General features: G+C 48.2%; 1 protein-coding gene and 1 long non-coding RNA gene across 2 annotated transcripts; one reads left to right on the top strand and one right to left on the bottom strand.

The window, feature by feature from the left end:
* Window positions 1-99: 99 nt before the first annotated feature.
* On the top strand, window positions 100-19,769 carry ZER1 (zyg-11 related cell cycle regulator). The gene is made up of 16 exons (XM_042052573.1): window positions 100-735; window positions 4,553-4,816; window positions 5,651-5,801; window positions 6,093-6,529; window positions 7,403-7,579; window positions 8,665-8,779; window positions 9,277-9,423; window positions 9,665-9,838; window positions 10,394-10,609; window positions 11,255-11,296; window positions 11,631-11,750; window positions 12,194-12,309; window positions 12,423-12,611; window positions 13,576-13,673; window positions 13,955-14,057; window positions 15,017-19,769. Exons 2-16 carry the CDS (start codon window positions 4,659-4,661, stop codon window positions 15,072-15,074), a joined length of 2,301 nt encoding a protein of 766 aa, XP_041908507.1. The 5' UTR covers window positions 100-735; window positions 4,553-4,658; the 3' UTR covers window positions 15,075-19,769.
* On the bottom strand, window positions 14,353-21,342 carry LOC121676274. The gene is made up of 3 exons (XR_006020408.1): window positions 21,256-21,342; window positions 20,669-20,733; window positions 14,353-14,548 (listed from the first exon to the last, which is right to left on the bottom strand). It is a non-coding gene; the product is annotated as an uncharacterized LOC121676274 (long non-coding RNA).
* Window positions 21,343-21,417: the final 75 nt, after the last annotated feature.

Below are 21,417 nucleotides of genomic sequence, written 5' to 3'. Positions count from 1 at the left end.
TGGCCACACGGCCGTGGCCACACGGCCCCGCCCCCGCGGCGCTCGCTCTCCGCTAAGCCCCGCCCCTGCCCGGTAAGCTCCGCCCCCTCACCGCCTCAGGGCGCTCCTGGAGCCCCGCGGGCCCGCTCCCTGCCCTGTTCCTGCTCCCCGCGCCCCCCGGGACACGGCGTGGGTCCCTCCCAGGCACCGAGCGCCAGGAGAGACCCCGCGGGCTGGAGCAGCCGGTCCCCCAAGCACTGAGGAGACTCCCGGGGTGGTCGCGCTGTCCCGGGTACGCTCTAGCCCGTGCCTATGGCAGCCGTGAGCGGGGCTCGCGGGAATGGCGCCCCTCAGTGAGGGGGCGCGGTGGGACCCTGGCTGTGCGGTGCCGGCAGCCGCGGCCCCTGAGCGAGGGACGGGCCGGGCTGCGCGCACCTTCCCGGGGAGGCCCTGCCGGGACGCCGCGGCCAAGCTCTGCCCCCCGCAGTGACGTCAGTGCCTCCGCCGCGTGGCGTCACGGCCTTGTGACGTCACGGAACGTCCCCGTCCCCGCCGGGTCCCCGCTGACCGAGCGTTCCGGCCGGGCCGGTGTTTCCGGGGAAGGACTCGGTGGCGCTTCCGGCGCGGGGGGAGGAAGTGACGGCGGGTTTGTTGACAGCGGAGGCCGCGGCGGGGGGAGCGGGCCCGAGCAGGACGCGGACCCCGGCCCGCCCCGGGGAGCCGGGACCAGCCAGGACCAGTCCCCCATGGCGCCAGGTGAGTACCGGTGCCTCCCTCCCCAGCCCGACCCGGGGGCACCGGGCCTGCCCGCCCGGGCGGGGGGAGGAACCGCCGCCCCCGGCAGTGCCGGACGGTGCCCCCGGCGCAGTCCCCATCCCCTCCCGGGGACGGCCAGGAGCAGCCGGGCCCCGCCGAGCAGGGCTCCGGGCCGCGGCAGCAGCTCCGGCGCTGCCCGGCGAGGTGACCTCTGAGTGCCTGGGGGACGAGGGAGGGCTCGCGTTCGGGGCCAGCGCTGCCCGCGGGGTTGATAGAGACCATCGCGGGCTGATGGAGCCCCAGCGACCAGGGAGCCGTGACCAAGGGCTCTATGTAGTCTTCTTGGGCAGGTGACCTGGGGAATGAAAATCCATGATGTAATTCAGTGAGCTGAAGGAGCATCTTTACTGCAGGCAGATACAAAGATGAACACATTCCCCGGCGAGTGCGAGCTGTCTCGCTTACGATGTCAGTCCTGGCTGGTTGACAGGGTTGGGAGTTTGCTGGGACAGAGTGTAGCTCGATCTCCTCCTACTTCACTTTCCCTAGTGTAAGAAGGGATGGTGTGTCCCCGCACAGGCAGCCATGACCCATCAATTAATAAAGTCACAGTGATTTGCAGCTGCAAGATGCCAGCTAAAGTGACAGTGCAGTTTCCCTTCAGAGTGTAACCCTGCATAGAGTGCCAAACTCTGCATTTACATTACATTTATAATTCTGAAGTCACTGTAATCAGCTCGTGGCAGTGCATATTGTTTTCCCTCTCCTTGGATGAGTCCCTGATGCTGGAAAAGTCAGCTTTGCCAATCATTTTTGTAGCAACAGCATAAACGTTACGTGGTTGGCATGGAGCCACGGTGAGTCAGGCTTGGCTCTGGGCACTGCCTGGAGAGGGGCTGGGAGAGATGATCAGTCTGAAGTCCAAGAGAGAGGATACTGGCACTGGTGGCCCCAGAAGTGCCAGGAGAGGTCCTGAGCCTCACATGCCAGTGCAGCCTGGAATGCTGTAACAATGCATATGCAGCCTGGAAATGAGCAATATTTGCAAAGAGGCTGGTGGGTCCTGGATGCTGGGAATGGGCTAAGTAGAGCTGCCTGTACTGCATCTGGTTTTGGGTCCGTGGATGGCAGGAGGTTGCTGTTACTGCACAGAGAGGGCTGGGTGCCCACAGAAAGGGCTTTTGTGCGCCTGCTCTTGAGGCTCTGAGGAACTTAATTCCTTGGGTGCACTAAGATGGAGGCAAATCTGTCAGAGAAATAAACTGGAAAAAATACTGGCAGCTGAAGTTCTGGTCACTTTTCAATTCTTGCTCTTGAATTTTCAGCATCTTTCATGCATCTGTCTTTAACTCTACCAAAACCCACATGGCACCAGGTAGCTCTTTGCTGGAAAAGCACTGGTGGCAGTCACTAGGCAGCTTGATCCTGAAGCTTGTGTGAAGCTTCCTGAGGAGAACAATTAGACAAATGTTAATGATTTTTCAGCCTCTCATTTCTTTGTGTCACACGCCAAGGTTATAACTAGAGACAGTATTGCTCAGGGCAGCTATTGACACTCTTACTTCCCTCTCTGCTGCCAAGGTGTCATGTCTTCAGTCTAAGGAGGGAGAGGCCAGCTTGTGTCCTGGACGAAAGGTCACAGCAGCTGCTCAGATACCTGTAATAAATCAGGAGGATGAAAACTTTTCTTTGGTCTTATTTCACTGGGACAGTTTAACCATTCTTGATATTAAACTTCTGCATGGGATTGTGTTGGTGGATCACAGGGAGCTCAGAAGTTAAAGGGCAGCTGATTTCTTCAGGGCTGAGATCAACTGGCAGCATTGTGCTGGTCTCAGCAGAGAGGGAACAGAGGCTTGTCAGAGAGCCACAGGAAGGCAGTCCTTGCCCTCTGGTGCTCTGAGCTGCTTGGACAAGTCCCAAGCACTGGCCGTTTCCAGCTGCACGTGACAATAGATTGTCAATGGGAATTTGTTTTCGAGTTCTCTGGCCCTCAGTAGTAAACAGTGGAAGAACACTGGCTGCAGGGACCTCCTGTCTGATGGCACAGGGGAACTGGTAGGGACAGCAGAACATGCTTCCCAGCTGGTTCAGATCTTCCTGTCAATCTTGCCTTTTGGGAAAGATTCTCTCCAGCAACCTTCAGGCAAAATCTGCGAGAGGGACTTGTTCTGGAGGTGAGGCCGATTTATCTCCAAAGCAGACACAGGACAGCTTCCTCCCACCTGCATTCCATTTGCCAGGACCTCCCAGCCAGTGAGACAATACACTCAGTGGCCCATTTCAGTCTTGACTTCTCACCTTACTTAACTCCAAAGGAGAGAATTGTGGATTGTGGAGCTCCTCCTTTATCAAAGCTGAAAACCCTCAATTTTCATTGACTGGACCACATGCACCGCAAAGGAACTATTGTGGCACTATTGAGATGTTCTTGTGACCCCCAGCTCAGCACTCTGTGACCAAAAGAGCAAGTTACACCCTTAACACCATGATTGGAGAGAGTTTAAAGTATAATTTTTATGATTGCTGAGGTTTTAGGGGTTTTTACCTCAGCATTAGCTTTTAGAGTGATTAAGCTGAGGAATGGGAGTTAAACTCTCCTCTCTTGTACTGATACCATAGGAATGAAAGAAAGAGCAGCAGAGGCTTTAGAGAAGCAGAGAGCTGGTGACACACAGGTGTCCTGCTATTTGCAGCTGCAGGATAAAGATCAGAAACGGAATATGGTTAAGGACATTTTGCAACAACTTCTCCAGCAACGGCTGCTCAGCTGTAGTGCAGAGAATAACAACTACCTCCACAGCACCAGTGTTCTCAGGGCCAGCAGGGACAGACTTACTGATAAGATAGAGGTTTTATATAATAAATAAACGTTTCAACACAATTTTTTTGTGTCTGTGGAAATATGTAGAAAAGTTTTGGTTTGCTTATGTGATTTGACCCTTTGAAAGTGAAATGTAATTGTTGGTCTTCAAGCCAACTCTTCTGGTAACCCCTCAAGGCCCCAGTGAGCAAGTCTTGATACCAGAGCAGTCAGATCATTTCAAATCAGAAAACAGGGATAGCTTCCGCCAGTTGTCTGCCTCACCCATCCTTTATCCTGTTCCCAAAATGAAGAAGGGCAAAAGCACCTCGCCTTTTTCCAGTTTAGTCACTTGTACTCCTTTGTGACAGATTTGGGATCATGAGGGTGAGCTGGATGGAGAGGTGTCCAGCACAGTCACAGTCCTTGCGTTACACTGCACTCAAATGGATCCCAGGCCAGTCCATGTGTTTCCCTCTGGCTTCTGATCCACTTCACGCTCTAGTTCAAGGACTTGCATGAAGCTTCTGGCTTGGCACTACAGAGAAACATGGAGCTTGAAAATTAAACTTGACTTGGAACGTTGGCAAAGAAAATTGCAGGCAGGAAATACAGGGCCACAGATCCCACTGGTGCCATACAAAGGATTAAGTTGACAATAAATGTTCTGCGGGTTTATCCAACCTGCTCTGAAGGAAACCAAGCAATGTGGCTTCTGCCACTTCCCTTTCTGAGGGCCTTTGTCAGCCAGATAACCCTGCAATGAGGAAGCATTTTGCTGTGTAGCCTCATTTCCAAACACAACACACTAACTCATTCCCGCAGTATCCCCTTAGAGTGGGAATACCAAGGAATTAAAGGCACACTGCCAGAGAGGCCAAAGTGCTGCAGGTCCTTTTGAGGTCAGCAAGTGATGGGCTGTAAATACAACAAACATCCTGCTGGTGTGGCAGCTTCGTGGGACACTTGCAGTTGTGCTTTTCTCAATGCATCTTTTTTCCCTTCTGCTTATAGCTGTCCTGATGGCCCCATAACTTCATCCCAGAACTTCATTTGAGGGAAGGATCTCCTGCATCAAAAGCTTCCTTCTGCTCTTCTCCTTCCCGTAATTTCCCTCAAAATGGCATCCGACAGTCCCGAGTCACTGATGACCTTGTGCACCGATTACTGCCTTCGCAACCTGGAGGGGACTCTCTGCTACCTCCTGGACAACGAAACACTCCGGCTCCATCCCGACATCTTCCTGCCAAGCGAGATCTGTGACAAACTTGTCAACGAGTACGTTTCAGGCCTGGTTTGGGAAGGAGCTGGGAGCTCAGAGAAGTGGGAGTATAGTTCTCCAAAAAGAATTATGGGAAAGAATTCATAGGGCTCTGTTTTTCCAGTTGATCATACTGGCAAATAAGGGTTTGCATGAACTTCAGAAGGAGGTGTTCCCTTTTGTACTGCGATCATTCTAATTTCTGTGGTAATCACCCTTTCCAAGTTAGTCAGAGCTCAACGAGATCCTGTTAAAAGGGAAACTAAAAGAGTAAAACCAGAGTGAAACAGTCACTGCTTCTTCCTAGAATGTCAGCGAGCAACAAAGAAGCCTTCCCATTTCCCACCACTGAAGTATTACAACACTCTCTCCAAGCAGAGAAATAAGAGCACAGAGTGCTAACAGGTGTTACATTTTAAGGCTGCTGCTCCCATAGTTTTATAAAGCAACCTGTCTCCAGGGATTTATGTAATTTGGCTGTCACAGTCTCTCTCAGCTGAACTTGTGCCCACAAAGTCTGGCAGAGAATTTTGGCCAGCTAATTTTCTGAAAAATGAAAAAAAAAAAAAAAATCACATTACTAAGTTTAAACAGCTAGTGAAAAAAATCCTGGAGTCTGTGCTTGCCACACACAGAGTCTTGCACTAATCTTTGCCCAAGATTTTCCTAGGGATTGTTAGTTCTGTGCCAGAAGAGGTGGGTGACTTCCTTTACCCCAAAAGCTGATCTGGGTGATTGGGGGTGGGGGGGTTTGCTGTGTGCTCACACCTTGGTCACATTTCCTTGTCACCAGTGCAGGTGCCAGAGCTGTGGCTGAGCCTGTGCTGTGCTAACACCATTGCCCCACACAGGTACGTGGAGCTGGTGAAGACAGACAGCATCTTTGAACCCCATGAGAGCTTCTTCACCCTCTTCTCAGACCCACGGAGCACCAGGCTAGCTCGGATCCACCTGCGGGAACACATTGTGCAGGACCAGGACCTGGAGGCCATCAGGAAGCAGGTGGTGTTGCACTGACAACTGCCACATCACATAGCAGCATTGCTGCATGGGCACCAGCTAGAATCCCAGACACACAGAGATTCCCAAGGCTCCATCCTTCACTGTCCAAGCTTTCTTTGGACTAACCTCAGCTTCTCCCTTCTCAGCTCCCAAAGCCACTGTTGGGAATGACATAGGACTGGTCAAGTTGGGTGATACATGGTCTCAGGCTGTCCCAGTGGGAGGTGTGGAGCAAACAGGGTGGGCACTTTACCTGTGAAATATCTCTAACCTTGATTTCCCTTTTTTCAGGATCTTATTGAGCTCTACCTGACTAACTGTGAGAAGCTGACAGCCAAGAGCCTGCAAACCTTGGTGAGCTTCAGCCACACACTGATCTCCCTGAGCCTCTTTGGCTGCTGCAATATCTTCTACGAGGAGGAGAACCCTGGGGGCTGTGAGGACGACTGCCTGGTGAACCCCACTCGCCAGGTCTTGGTCAAGGACTTCACTTTTGAAGGCTTCAGCCGCCTGCGCTTCCTGAACCTGGGCCGCCTGATCGAGGGGGTAAACGTGGAGACACTGCTGCGGCCCTTGGCCTCCCTTGCAGCTCTCGACCTTTCTGGGATCCAGCTGAATGATGTGGGATTCCTGACCCAGTGGAAGGACAGTCTGGTTTCCTTAGTGCTTTACAACATGGACCTTTCTGAGGAGCACATCCAAGTGATCGCACAGCTTCGCAAGCTCAGGTCAGCAGATCTGTTCTGATAGGGAAAGGTCTTTCAGGAATGGTCTTCTTGCCTGCTACCAAAGAGGCACCCACTGCTGGGTTCAGCTTATAAACCTTCCTGTGAACAGGCTCACTCATTGACTCACTGTACATAACTGACATGTCTAAAGCCAGCCTGAATTTTGCTTGTAAGAAGACACCACTTAGCAGAAACTTCCCATTGGAGAAACAAAAAACAACACACATGACCCCATCGCCCCACTTGGTGTGCAACAGGTAGAAGCCACTTTAATGAGTGGGATGTTGGCTCCAGTCTTAGGCAAGAGCCAGCAAAGTCTCTCTGCCCTGTAAGGGACCCCACCTGCACACGATGGCTGGTTGGTTTGTCCCACCACTCCTCTAGCAGCAAGATTTCCCCAAAGCTTAAGCATTTAAATACCTGAAAGAAATCAGGATAATGTAATAGCCTGGGGTAGAAAAATTATAAGACTGGGGAGGCAGACAAAAACCTGTGTAACTTAATTTGTGGGATGAGGCAAGATACGTTCCTGGGGATGCACAGATCCTCTGGTGCATCTTAATCTCCAGGTAGAAATGCTCAGGTGGCTGCTGGGATGGAGTTTGGAAAAGGCAGTTTCTGAGCCTGGAGCAATTTCCTTTGTGATGTGTGGCTAGATGATTCACTGTGGTCCATTCCAAGTAGCCCTCTCCCAGATACCTGTGTGCTTTGGTTGAACGCAGGGCCAGCTGCTGCTGCCAGAGCCTACAGAACCACATTCCTGTATCTTGGGAAGGAAATAATGATAAATAATAATCACACTTGGCTCTGGTAGGGAGGCAGAAGCCCCAGCTAATGCTTTCCAGGCTGTGAGATGCTCTCTATCACCTGCAGGCACCTGGATATCTCCCGAGACCATCTGTCCAGTTATTACAAGTTCAAGCTGACCCGGCGGGTTCTAAACTTGTTTGTGGAAAACCTGGTGAACCTCACTTCGCTTGACATCTCAGGGCACACCATGCTGGAGAACTGCACTATCCCCAGCATGGAGGAGAAGATGGGCCAGACAAGGTAAGGGAACAGCAATTACTGAGGTCTGTTTGGATGGATAGATCAGTCAAAGATGAATTAAGAACAGTTCCCTCTTCTAAGTTCCCAAATTCTGTAGGTCTAATTAGTACTAAAAAGCAGGATACAACTCCTGCCAGCTTCCCCTGACAGTAAAGACTGGTGTGAGAATCAGCTGTGATTGCTGTATGCAACACATGTAAGGACTTGTAAGAGTAATAAAGAATTCATCCCATCTGCCTGCCATGCATATCATATTTCAGTTCTTTTCCACACACATTCTCCCAGGGATCTCCTGCAGGAGTTTTTTCTGAAAGGACTCCAAAGCCTTACACATTTCCTACACAAAATATTCTTACCCTTGCTGAGATGCAGACTCTTCTGACAGAACATTTATACACTGAGTCAATACAATAGCATTCATAGGAGGGCTGAGTGTTTTAGGAACTTGGAATCTAAAGGCCTGTTTTCAGATTTGACCTGGATAATGGGCAGATCAACTCTTGGAAATCCTGGTGCCCCTCAGTAGAGGCATACCTGGAGGTCTGGTTTTCCAGATCAGCCAAGAACTCTGCCCTCCTATAAAGCACTTACTGAACAGAAGCACAGGAATGAGACAGTACTGGCTCCTTTTCACCAGAGCTGGTAAAAATGCACTGGCTCTTGGTCAACAAGGAACATGGCAGCAAAAACAGTGTTCCTGCATGCTCACAGAAGCAGATTTAGCCTGTCTGTCACATTGCAAATACATTGGATGAGTGAAACACATCCCTTTAAGAGGAAATTTTCACCCCAGCTAGTGAATTTCCAGGACAAATTTTACCTGGGCAAGCTGCATCCTGTCTGCAGGAATTCTTACTGCTGGTTCCATTCAACACATTCACCTTTCACTCACGATCACTGGGATGAATATTTAGAGTTATGTTCATAAGCAGCTGACTGGTATAAAATGAAGTGTAGCTTTTACTTCTCTGGGTATGAAACAGCACAGTCAGAGTGAATGGAGGGCTGACAGCCATCTTTGTGGCAGGAGACACCTGGAGAAACATGGTACCAACATGAGCAATCTCTTTGTTTTTTCACCCCAGCATTGAGCCAGCAAAGAGCAGCATTGCTCCCTTCCGGGGTCTGAAACGACCACTCCAGTTCTTGGGCCTTTTTGAAACATCCCTCTGCCGCCTGACCCATATTCCAGCCTACAAGGTAAGGAGGCTGCAGGAATATTGGCAGTAGGAACTTGTTAGAAGTTGAAAGAACATGAAAATACTGGCTGCCAGTAGAGTGGAGTTCTTTGGGTCTTGGGTGTGACACCTGAGCTCTGACCTTTCAATAACTACTTCATAATGCCAGAAAACTGCCAGAAAGCAAGACCTGTACCCCACGTAGTTTTTATAAGGGTTGAAAAACATGCCTCTTGGAGAAAAGCATGGAGAAATCATCCTGCCTGAAGGATGTCTGTGACTACAGAAAAGGATTTAAGACAGTAGGAGTTCTACTTTTGAATAGCATCCTCCTGCCCCAAAGATGCCTTTTCTCATCCCTCTGGACTGAAAAGTGACTCAACCTCTGTCCCATCCTGGGCTGAAACTACTCTCAGGGCAGAGGGAAGGTATACCCTTCGACCTCTCAGCGTTTCCTTCTCAAGTTGGTTTTCCTCCTTTATAATTTCTCCCCTGACTCTTTTTGCTCCTCCACGCCAGGTGAGTGGAGACAAGAACGAAGAGCAAGTCCTGAATGCTATTGAGGCTTACACCGAGCACCGGCCGGAAATCACTTCCCGGGCCATCAACCTGCTTTTCGACATCGCCCGCATCGAGCGCTGCAGCCAGCTGCTGAGAGCCCTCCAGGTAAGCCTTGGCTTCACCCTGACAAGGGGAATTTTGCACTTCCAGTCCTTTTTTCCACCCTGGGACACTGTATCAGGCCATTCCAGAGAAAGTTCCTGTAGCGCAGTGCAACTGGGTACCTTCATTTCCTAAGCACGTTCCTGCAATGCCTGGGCCACACATTCCTTGTGGGCTTCTAACAGTCACTCCAAGAATTAGCAGCGAGTCTGTGGCACTAAAGCTCCCTGTTGCTTCTCTGCAGCTGGTGATCACAGCCCTCAAGTGCCACAAGGATGACAAAAACATCCAGGTGACGGGCAGCGCGGCACTGTTCTACTTGACCAACTCCGAGTACCGCATGGAGCAGAGCGTGAAGCTGCGGCGCCAGGTCATCCAGGTGGTGCTGAACGGCATGGAGTCCTACCAGGAGGTCACAGTAAGAGCAGCCCAGGCTCCTTTGGTTCCCATAGTCCTCTTTCCCTGGTGTCAGCATTTGGGTTTCCTCTGCCTGCAGGGAGTTAAACAAGGCAGAGGAGTTACTGCCCAGGTCTGCTCCTGGCCTCCACTCAGCAATGAGGATTCGATGCAGGGTGCTCCTTTTTATCCATGGACAGTGGTCAAAGGGTGTATGTGACACACAGACACCCAGCACTGACTGTGAGGTGAAATCGTGGGTAAAGGGGGTATTGAGTCAATGGAAAGAAACATCTCAAATCTCTGTACTGGACATCAGCTGTGTAGAGAGCCCACAGGCAGCGAGGAACTGGCTCGGAAAGCAATGGGCCCTGGGTAATTGGGTGGCCTTATGAGGCTGGGGTGACAGTCATGAAGCATGGCTAAAGTACAGCACTAGATCAGAGGGTAACAGAAATCTCAGTAGCTGTAATCAGGCATGAAGATGGTTTCAATACCAAGCAGCAAGGAAACATGAGGCGGCGGGGTCTGTGATTTTGTAGCCACTTGGCCCAATGTTTGCTTCCTTTTGACCCAGGTACAGCGGAACTGCTGCCTGACACTGTGTAACTTCAGCATTCCCGAGGAGCTGGAGTTCCAGTACCGCCGAGTGAACGAGCTGCTGCTGAACATTCTCAACCAGAGCCGGCAGGACGAGTCCATCCAGCGCATCGCTGTGCACCTCTGCAATGCCCTGGTCTGCCAGGTGGACAACGACCACAAAGAAGCTGTGGGCAAGATGGGGTTTGTCATGGTTGGTATGGTCCCAAGGTGTCTACTTATCCATAACCCAGGCTGGTACAATTCCCTTGCAGCTGTCCATGAGATGCCTCCAGCCATGATCCAACCTCTCAATATCACTGGAGGGAACCAGTGTCCCTGCTGACCTCTCCTGGAACCTACCCCTTTACTGGCTTACCAACACTGGAAGTTACAATCACAGAGACAGGATGGTGTGAGGGCAGAAAGGCACTGTAACCTTACACCTGACCTCACCACGTCGGGTTATTTCCAGATCTGGTGCCACCTTGTGACTGGCTCCTCCTTCTCCCCAAGTTTGCATCAGCTTCCCAACTCAACCCATATCCCTCATCTTTTCCACGAACTGCAGAGGCTGTTGTTTTGGTGCAGTTATGCCACATCCCAGACCTTGTCATACAGATCAAAACTGACTCAACTGCAAACTCAACATCTCAGGGACTGTGGCATAGTTCAGCTCTGCGAATACTTGCAATTTGGAACATAACCCAGTCCCACTGGTTTAGAGAAAGAGATACCAAGTAGGTTCTCTGCAAAAGATCAAAATTGGCCATAACTGCTGTGATACTACAGGGCTGGTTAAGTTTTAGCTCCATGACTTTTGAACTGTTTTTCACTCTTCCTCTTTCTTTGTCCACAGACAATGCTAAAGTTGATTCAGAAGAAGTTGGCTGATAAAACGGTGAGTGTTTCCCAAAAAAACCATATACATAGAGTATTTTCTCTTCAGTCTGACTTAGGCATGGAGATCAGCCCAGACTGCCAGCTCAGCTTCTCTAACAAACACAAGACATCTCAGCTGACACTGTAGAATTTCTTGTCCCGGGGTGAGGGCAGGGGAATGTGACAAGGAAGCAAAAATATTAAACAAAAATCCCACTTACTGACAAGTTGTAAGTGAACAAGGTTTTCTTACCTCTGAAGTCATCTAGGGTGATGCCAGAGAGGAAACAGGTGATTGGTTTGCACCAGGCTCCTGCATTAGCATAGCTCTGATTCTATCCCTTTCCCTATAGTGTGATCAGGTGATGGAGTTCTCCTGGAGTGCCCTCTGGAACATCACTGATGAGACCCCAGATAACTGCGAGATGTTCCTTAACTACAGTGGCATGAAACTGTTCTTGGAGTGCTTGAAAGTAAGTGTCTGATTGTCTCTGGAGAGATGCTGACAGGAGCAGTGGAGATGCAGGTGCCTGGGCAGCATCCCTGGCTCTACTCCTCTCCAAGCATTACTTCCTACATTGCACAAACAGGAAAGTAAAAGCTCGTGCAAGTTCTTCTTGCTCACATCATTCCACCCAGCCAGTAGAACAGAGAAACTTACAGGGAACACATCTTCCCCTTTCCCCATCTTTGCTCAGCCCCCTCAAGCAGAGCAGCAGTGCACAGTGGGCCTGGTTTTGTTCCTCTCTTTTTGCACATACCTTTAGCACCATTTGGCACCTGCCAAGGAGCCATTGCTGACTACCCAAAATTACTGAGCTTGTCTAGATGCACTGTACAGCCTTTTCCCAGGGTTGCTTGTTCTCAGCATCACCACAGTCCTACCTGTGCATAACCCTGTTCCTTGCCTGGCCAGGAGTTCCCAGAGAAACAGGAGCTACACCGCAACATGCTGGGCCTCCTGGGCAATGTGGCAGAGGTGAAGGAGCTCCGCCCACAGCTCATGACCTCCCAGTTCATCAGTGTGTTCAGGTGAGTGCCTGGCTGGCGACCAGCTGGGCTCTGATCTTGTCTCCTGAGCCGCCTGGAGACTTGTGAATCTTTCCTGCATCAGCAGCTCTAAGTGATCTCTTCTCTCTTGGCAGCAACCTCCTGGAGAGCAAAGCTGATGGGATTGAGGTGTCTTACAATGCCTGTGGAGTGCTCTCCCATATCATGTTTGATGGTCCAGAGGCCTGGGGGATCTGTGAGCCTCACAGAGAGGAGGTTGTGAAGAGGATGTGGGCAGCCATCCAGAGCTGGGATATCAACTCCAGGAGAAATATCAATTACAGGTGAGGAATGGAAAAGTTTGGCCCACTCACCCAGGAGCCAGGATTGTCATAGGAATGAAACACCAACAGAGAGAAAGGAAGAGAGAGAGCCCAGTATGAAGACTCTGTTCAGAGTGAAGGAGAAACATCCTCAGGGACATACTCTTTAGTGAGGGTTTTACATCTTCCTTTGAAACATGTTACATAAGATGCTGAAATTAGACACCTTACATGACAATTCCTATGGGAGAAGTTTGGCAGCCCAGCAGAATTTCTCCTGTATGTTTCTGCTGAAATTGAATAGCTCAGGAAAACCATGATCTGTCTGGGACTGCCGGAGCATTTTCCTCTGATACTGCTGTCCTTTGCAGTCTGTCCTTTTAAGTCTGTTTGCTTCCCAAAGTCACATGCTTTCACTCGTCTCTGGGGCATATTTAGACACTTGGAAATCCCTTCAAAGGCTAATACAACTGCTGGAATCCTCTAAACCCCTTCCTGTAGGAGGGTATCAGGTACTCAGAATTTCCTTAGTGCTTGGCAGGGATCCAGAACTGGCATTCCAGTGCCTGTTTACAGTATAGACAGTGTAGTATTGTTGTCAGAGGAAACATAGCAACCCTTGCACATGTGCAGCCAGCTTTGCCTGGGTATGGTTTGGCTTTGTCCCTCCTCAAACTCATCCAGTGCTGCTGGATCTCAACTCTTGTGAGGAAATGCCTAATGGAGGATGGAAATCAGTTCCTGGGCTCAGTTGCCTTCACTGCAGCTATTTCTCTGGGGAGCGTGTGCTGAAGTGGTGGGGTCTGTAATCCTGCCAGCACTGCCCTGGGACACAGACTTAGCCTTGGTGCCAAAATCTTTGACGTGCCAATGGATTTACTGCTGTGGTACGTATGAGCAGAGAGTTTGTATTGCTGTGAGTGGCAAAGGTGCTGAAAGAATTAGCTCTCAGATCTTTAACAACTTCTGTAATATTTCTGTGCAGGTCATTTGAACCAATCCTTCGACTTCTTCCACAAGGGATCTCCCCAGTCAGCCAGCACTGGGCCACCTGGGCACTCTATAACCTGGTCTCTGTCTACCGTAAGTTCTCTTTTTGAAATCATATTCCCTGCACTGTAGAAGTTGAGGGGGTGGACCTGAGGCTGTCAGCAGAAAAAGCCTTCCCAGATAAACGATGTAGGTAGAGAAAACCTTCTTTGAATGATTCAGAAATGTCCAGGCAGCACAGCCAAACAAAGGTAATTAGACTTGGTGTGTAGGAAATTCCTTCACTGTCCTGATCCTTCTCCTTCCTCTCCTGGCACCCTTTGTACCACTGTTGTGAGGGTTCACAAGGACCTGCTTTATTCATTTCTCTGCAGCTGACAAGTACTGCCCACTGCTGATCAAAGAAGGTGGGATTCCTCTCCTGAAGGACATGATTAAAATGGCCTCAGCACGACAAGAGACCAAGGAAATGGCCCGGTAGGACACCAGTGCACAAAACTCACAAACTCTCATTTTACCCTTAGTTTAGTTTTTAATTCTTCCACATGAAGAGGAAGCAAAGCAAGGCCTGTAGTGATGTGTATGAGAGGTATGAAGTGAACACAGGAGAAGCAGAGGAAAAAGAGGATGAAAACAGAAGACTAGAGATGTTTATAGGTGGTCAGTACACACAGATCATTACCAGGCAACTGGGTTGTAGATTGGCTTGTTGAGCAAGGGAGCCACATGGCTAATTGCAGTTCTTAAGCCAATATCACTTTTCCCTGTACTTGGGTGGGCTCCTTGTCTTCAGAATCATACTGGCCTGTCACTGAAGTGCCAACTGCACAGTTAAAATGAGAGCATTTTTCAGAAGGTAGAGTCCATCACCCTCGCAATGACACCTTTCTTTGGAGTCATCCTTTCAGAGCTGTAAAAGCCAGCTGCAGTTTCTGATCATTGGCAAAGTGAGAGCTGTAATTTCATACCTGCAGAATGAATAGAAGAGAGAGGTAGAGATCAGGGAATACGTACCTGGTGAGTGGGCAGAAGGTATTCCCACAGCTGAAGGGCTGCTAAATGCTGCAGGAGAGTGGAGCCTGCAGAAGACAGTCACAGTCACACACAGTGCGTGGGATGCGACAGGCGACAGCACAGTGAAGGACAAACATTTGTATTCATGGGTTTCCTGGTAGGATTTAAAGGCATCCAAGGTTTTGAATATGGGGGTGATGAATGAATGGTCACAACTGAATCTGGATGTGCACTACCATAACTTGACATTCCAAACTGGTTTGTGGAGTTTACTGGTTTTGACACAGTTTGTGTCTCAGGTACAAACAGGACACAGTTACACAGAAATCAACTCTGGAACAGTTCTTACCTTACTGTCTCACAGCTGAGATGCAATAAGCTTTAAACTAAACCGTCTCTCCTTGTCCTTGTTTTATCCATAGGAAAGTTATAGAGCACTGCAGTAACTTTAAGGAGGAGAACATGGACACTTCCAGATAGAGGCAATCACCCAATGCCTCTTGCCAGCACTGTATCCAGCTTCTCTCTAACTCACTGTACATAGGGAGGACTCTTTCTTACCAACTCGCCCGTTGGAAGGAAACTTTATGTGTGTGTGTGAGACCCTCAGTAGATGAAGGTGAATAGGGGAGGGGGGAGGGACTTTTTGCACAACAAAATGCTTTCCTTAACTTAGTGGACTTTTTTGTTATGAAGTTTCAGGTTGAAGTTCCGTGTGTATGATTTCTGTATAAAAAGAAAACAAAAAACAAAGACAACTACATTATGTATCTTTTAACCTTTTTATTTTAGACCACACAGAGAGCCTCAAATGACCATGAGCTTGAAGACCTAGTTGTGTGATCACTAGTGTGACATGTCTATTTCCCACTTTTTAGAAAATTCCCTTTTGCTGTACTGCATGAGGTCCTGAGATGTCTGCAAGAACACCAGTCCTGAATCAGCACTGGCTGCTCAGTGGGGTGACAGGCAGTGATGAGTTATTTATTTGGTTAGAGAGGTTGGGGGACAAGAGAGACAGACCAAAAGAACTGACCTTTTAGTGAGATGTATAAATGGAGAAACTAGAGAAGACCTTTCAAGCTAATTCACTCCTTTAAGGGCTTTTTAATAGAAGGCTCACATTAATGGAAGCACTGCTAATTCTGTGTGGGTCATTTGGAAGTAAGACATTCCCAATAAATTCAAGAGGTCTGTTTTGTCCCCATTGGCAGTACAGTAGGATCTGCCAGCCCACCCAGCCTCAGAAGGTATGGGGTGACCAGTAAAACCAGTTACACATTCTTGGCCACACAGCTTCTCTCTCAAAGGGAGCCTGTTCAGCAAGGCACAAGGTTTGTTCACAAAGGGCTACACACCTGCATTCCAGTCCTTCACCACCTTTTTTAGTTGTGTTCTATTTTGTGGGGAAGGGCTACAAAGCCAATCAGAGTATTTCCCTATGCATAATGTACTCTGCTAGGCCCTAGTCCAGAGCAGCTGTACCCCCTTGTGCAAGTCCCAGGAAGGGACTGGAGCTGTTCTGCTCTCTCAGTGTCATCACAAGCTGTGCTCAGTAGCATCATAATCTCCCTTCACAGGAAGCTCACTGCAGCACAACTGCTGGAATTGGAGGTGGGGAGTCTCCAGCCAGTCCCAGGAAATAGCACCTTTTGTTCCACCCCAACATCTTCCCCTTTTTCTTGGAAGCAGAAGGCCCTATTCCTGTCTGACTCCCAGAAGCACTTAGCAGTGCAGTCCCACTCCCATCAGCAGCATTACTCCAGTCTGTGTGACACAGGTGAGAGTCCTGCTGAGCTAGTCTTCACCTGTAACCTGGAATGGCTCAAGAAGCTGAAGGCCAAGGCTTGCCTCACAGCCAGACACTCAACAGCACAGCTGTCCATATCGTAGCCCACTGCTCACCACAGTTCTTTGACAATTCACAAATCTTCCCTTAGAAGGGATTCAGAAAAGATTTTGTGCCTGGTAGAGGGCAGATGAGCCCATGGCCATGCAGGCTGGGACACTTCAGGCCTCAGAGCACAGTAACTCGCTGCTCTCTTCCCTCGTACACTTTGCTCTCGGATTTGAGTCGCTGCTATGAGGCTCTGCTAATGCACAGAGTTCATGTCGTCCTTGTGAACACGTTAGAGACGGATCCGTGATCCACAAACTGACACTTTAACTGACAGAACACAACTGCCTGGAGAGGTTTACTTTTACTGCCAATACGGTGTTATTCAATGTCTTTTTTTTTTTCTTTTTAACCATACGTCATTTGTTTTGGTATTGTGAGATCTGTACTTTTTTCTTTTAAGTATTTTTCAAACATATATATTTTTGTGTCACTTTTAAATTGTTTTCATAAGATTTGCAAAACTTGACAAATTATACTTTTTTGCAGTCATTTGAAATGTATTTTTCTCTCTCACTTATTCCTGTTTCCCAAGAATTTGTGTCCCTATGAGCTTTGAGATAGGGAAGCTTATTTCAAGATCTGTTTTCTGTGTAACATTTGCTAATCTTCCTTCTAGATGCAAAACTAAGAGGGGCTGCAAATACAGCCTTGGTTGTTAGGGGAGTCAGGCTTTGTTCTTTAATTCCGCATTTAGTGCTGTTGTCCTTGGGAAGTTGTTTCATGTGGCAGTGCCACTCACCATGTCTGCTTCCTTTCCAATGCCCATGTAGTGAAAGCTCCTGCCACTAAAATCTTTAACCACCTGACAAAAAGCACTCAAGATTTTGACTGTGTTGGCAAGGTGGGAGTAGAGCAGAAGGGGCCACATCACAGATGTGAGGTATCAGAAACCCTTGTCCCCAGAAAGCAGCTGCTATGCTGGGGAGACAGTGGAGCTGAGGAGCTCCCATCTCAGCTGGAGCAGATCCCAGCCTCTCACTGCAATCCAAGCCAAGCAGCTGGGCTCTACTCTGAGATTTTGGCACAACTACATCAAGGCTAGTGAACAACCAATGACTTGGTTTTATCTGCCTTGAGGCCCCAAAGGTTTGGGTTTTCCAAACCAGTGCTTCCACAAGTTGAGCAGTTACTGGAGTCTCACCTGCTGCATCCCAGACTAACAAGATCTACACTGCATCAAAGCTGTTTCACACTGTAAAGGTGTTTCACACCTCTGTCCTCACTGCTCACAGACCCTCAGCAAGCTGTACCTCAGCCTGAACCAGGATAAAAAGATTTCAATTTCCCAGCAATAAGGAGATGAATGGAACAAGGCCAGGCTGCCAGAAAAGCTCAGCTTGCTGAAATCTGTCACCAATCCCAGGGGAAAGAGGGAACTGTAACCAGGCTGTTGCAGAAAGCCTCACATAAGATTTTGAGTCAGGCCACCAGCAAAGTAAATGCCTGAGGCAGCACATTAAAAGGAGTAACATCTCTGTTAGAGTAACATGAGCTTTGCCTACAAGCTTTAGTGTCTTCAAGATTTTGTGAGCTGAAAAATAACATTTTCCCTTCAGTAAGGAGCAAAGAGGGAAAAGTATCCTCTGAGCACAATCCAAGAATTCCTGTAACTGGAAGTTTGAAACTAGTTTGGGCCTCAGTTTCCCTAACTGAAACAACAGGCATAATGCATGACCTGCAAAGCACTTTTTGGTGGCAAGGATTTAACTGGTGCCATAGATCAGAGCTGAGGACAGAACAGGCCTGCAGATACTGTATCAATGCTCTGCAAAGGAGGGGAGGGCAAAGTGGCAGATTTTTTATGACGGTTTAATGTAAAAGGGGAAGTTGGATAGCCTGAAATGCATCCCTCAGGCCTTCCAGCTTTGCTGGATCAAAGGAACAAGCCAGGAAACTTCAACTCCACAGAAAATTATACAGCCAGTGACCAGCCCTGCTCAGAAAACCAGAATGGGGTTCTATTTTTCAAATGAAAATCCAGCTGGAGAGAAGTTCATAGCGTGTAAGGATATTGCAGAGGGGCTCCTTGTGCTCAGTAGCTGTTGGCCCACTCAGACTCTTCATGTTTTCACTACTACATTTCCTTTAATATTCCAAAGCTTGGCAAACAAAGCATGAATGCAACTCAGTAGCTCCCTGCAGAGACTGTGCCAACAAAGGAACCCTCTACCTGAACTGTGCGTGGTTTCCTTCCTGGCTGGAGGCTGCCCTGTCCTTCAGTGGCCCTTTTCAGTGACCCAGCAGTGCCAGGTGCCCATGTTCTCTGGAGCAGATAAGAGCAAATTGGTGAGCAACTTCCCACCAGTGCTTCAATTTTACAAGATCTGTGGGAGGAATTGCTCATAAGGATTGGCATCTACTTGGATGGTGTTTTACACCCAGCAGCACCAGACTTTCTCATCTAGACCAAGCCAAGAAAGTTTAGCACTGGTATTTGTGGCAATCAGAACACTGCAGATAATTCATCTGCACCATGACTGCTATTTCCCTGCACCTTCCTACTGAAATTATTCTCTTCAGCACTGAATCCTACCCAGCTTGTCACCGTGGCTGGGCTTCTGCTGCTGTCACTCTGGTCTCTGCAAAAGATGACTGGGAAGAAAAGTCTTGGAGCTGTGAGTCAATTCCCTCTCATTACCTGAAGAAGGCAATTAATTTCCAGTAGGGCAAGAGCTAGAGGGCACTGCAGTCAGGCACTATCCATAGAAAAGACATTTCCTTGAGACTGTTTAGGGAGGAGTCTGCCACAGCTCAGGTGTTAGAGGACAACTTGTGCTGGAAAAAGAGAATTAAAAGTAGGGAAACAGCTGGTCTCCACAACAACCATGTGTGTGAAGCACAGAGGGCAGTAGTCATCAGGAATGGATGAAAAGCAACATGGGGGCTGAAGGAGAAGAGAGCACTTAAGGAAATGAGGGAGATATTCTGCTGAACTGAAACACTTCTGCTTTAGCAGACTGTTTTGATTTCACATAATTGTCACTGATTCTCTCTGTAACTCTTTTCTTGTTTTAAAAAAGGTTTTTAAGCTAACTAAATATGTATTTCCTTGTTTTGCAATGAAAATACCCTCAGTTATAATGAGCAAGTGTCTCCTTTTACTCTGTCCATGGACCTGCCTGATGCTGAGGCCTGGTTCAAATGTTTGTACCTGGTGAAACTGAGCAAAAAAATCAAAATGCACAACTGTTGCTTCCTTAAAATTCTGAATGAATTAACTTTTCTGTTGTATCCGTTGGATACCTGCTGTGTATTAAACCTAGCGCTCAAGAGTGTCTTCTTCCTTTGTTCTGTGAATGTGGTTTATTTAGGTACATTACTGGTCCACTGGCTGTCACATATTTAATTAAAAATGAAAGGAGCTACCACGTGTTGATGATGCCATTCAGTGCCTTTGCCTTTCATCACTCCAAAAGATACAATACTGCTTGTCAGCAGAAAAAAGCTGTGGAGGAAGAGAGCACTATTAGGAAATTGTGCAAGAGGAGAAAAAAATCCTCCTGTGCAAGAGGAGAAAAAATATTTGAGTGCCAAGATTGCTCTGAACTCAGTAATGTATCTGCAGGTCACACTCCACAGCCTGGGCTTTGTAAGGGGCAGGATCTGAGCACTTAAGAAAAGCCAATCTGCTTTAAGGCCAGTGTGACTTTCTTCTTAAGACCCTGGTCCTGGAAGGGCTCAGTGCCAGTTAATTCAGTGGTCACTGAGGAGTCTAAAGGAGCAAGGTGAACAGGATGGGAGGAGCATTTGTATGAAATGGAACTGCCTGTGAGAACATGCCCTGTTGTACAGAGAGATACCTCAGCCTTCCAGCAGCATGGGGTCCCTAGCTGGAATGCCATAGGAAGCAAGATACTCCGCTCAGAAACTTGCTAGTAGAGACTTTCTGGAACTGAGCCTAATTTCAACCAGTCACTGAGGCTGAAACCCTTGAGAAAGATATAAACTGATCTCTGCAAGACTGGTTTCAAAGCTGAAGGAGAAGATAAAAAGAGTAACATGCACCAATTTGTTTTAATCACAAAGAGAGTTAAGAATACATTCCTTAGGAAAGATTATTCTAGAACATCAAAATGTTTCTACTTTCAGGTGAATAATATTATCACTACCCAAATTTCTTTCATTAAGCTTTAAAATTTACACCTCTCTGTGAAGAAGGAAAGACACTACCCACCTTTTTCCAAGCACCAGTACAGCCTGAGGTGTCTGAGGAAAGAGAGCCATAGGCTTTGCATTTACCTAGAATTAAAAAAAAAAAAAAACAAACCAAGAGGGTTTGAATGATTGCTGGAAATTTAGTATACAATTTTTATTAACATTTCAACCCAGATGTCTCAGGTAAACCATTTAAGCACACAACCAGGTGCTTTCCTGGCATCAGCAGGTGGACTTATGCGAAGAGACTAAAATAATCAATTTGTGGGCAAACAATACCAAGAAATCAACTACTTGTCAGGTGCTGGAGGGTAAACTTATAAAGAATATGATACTTCTCTCCAAACTTTTATTGGGAAAGAAGGTTACAAAAGCAGCAAGGTATATCTATGTTAAAACTGAAAGGAGTTAAAAGAGAAAGCACTGATTTTGGAACTTTTACAGACCTGTGATGACATTCATCTCCCTTAGACACTCAAAGTGTAAACAGATATGTGCTGTAGTCACCTTGGCTTTTTTTATTGTTAGCAAGAGAGAAAAACGCATCTCAGGTGCAATTCAATTGCTTTTAGGTGTCTGTTCCAGCTGAGAAGAATTTATACACACCTGCTTCCCTCGGCAGCCCTCAGGGGAGTTCAGCGACCTCACCCAGCCAGGAGCCTCTTGACTGCAGACATCCCAACCAGATCAAATCCCTCCTCGAGTTGTGTCAGACATTCTCCACGTTCTGTTTGGTTAATGGGGCCGTGTAGCTGCTTCCAGCCAGGC

Source organism: Corvus kubaryi, unplaced genomic scaffold, assembly GCF_017639235.1.
Source record: "Corvus kubaryi isolate FWS band 111438036 unplaced genomic scaffold, C.kubaryi_AGA036_p1.0 78, whole genome shotgun sequence".
NCBI classification, from domain to species: Eukaryota; Metazoa; Chordata; class Aves; order Passeriformes; family Corvidae; genus Corvus; species Corvus kubaryi.
The sequence above is the reverse complement of the archived record's forward strand: the minus strand, read 5'-3'. Positions and strand labels throughout refer to the sequence as shown.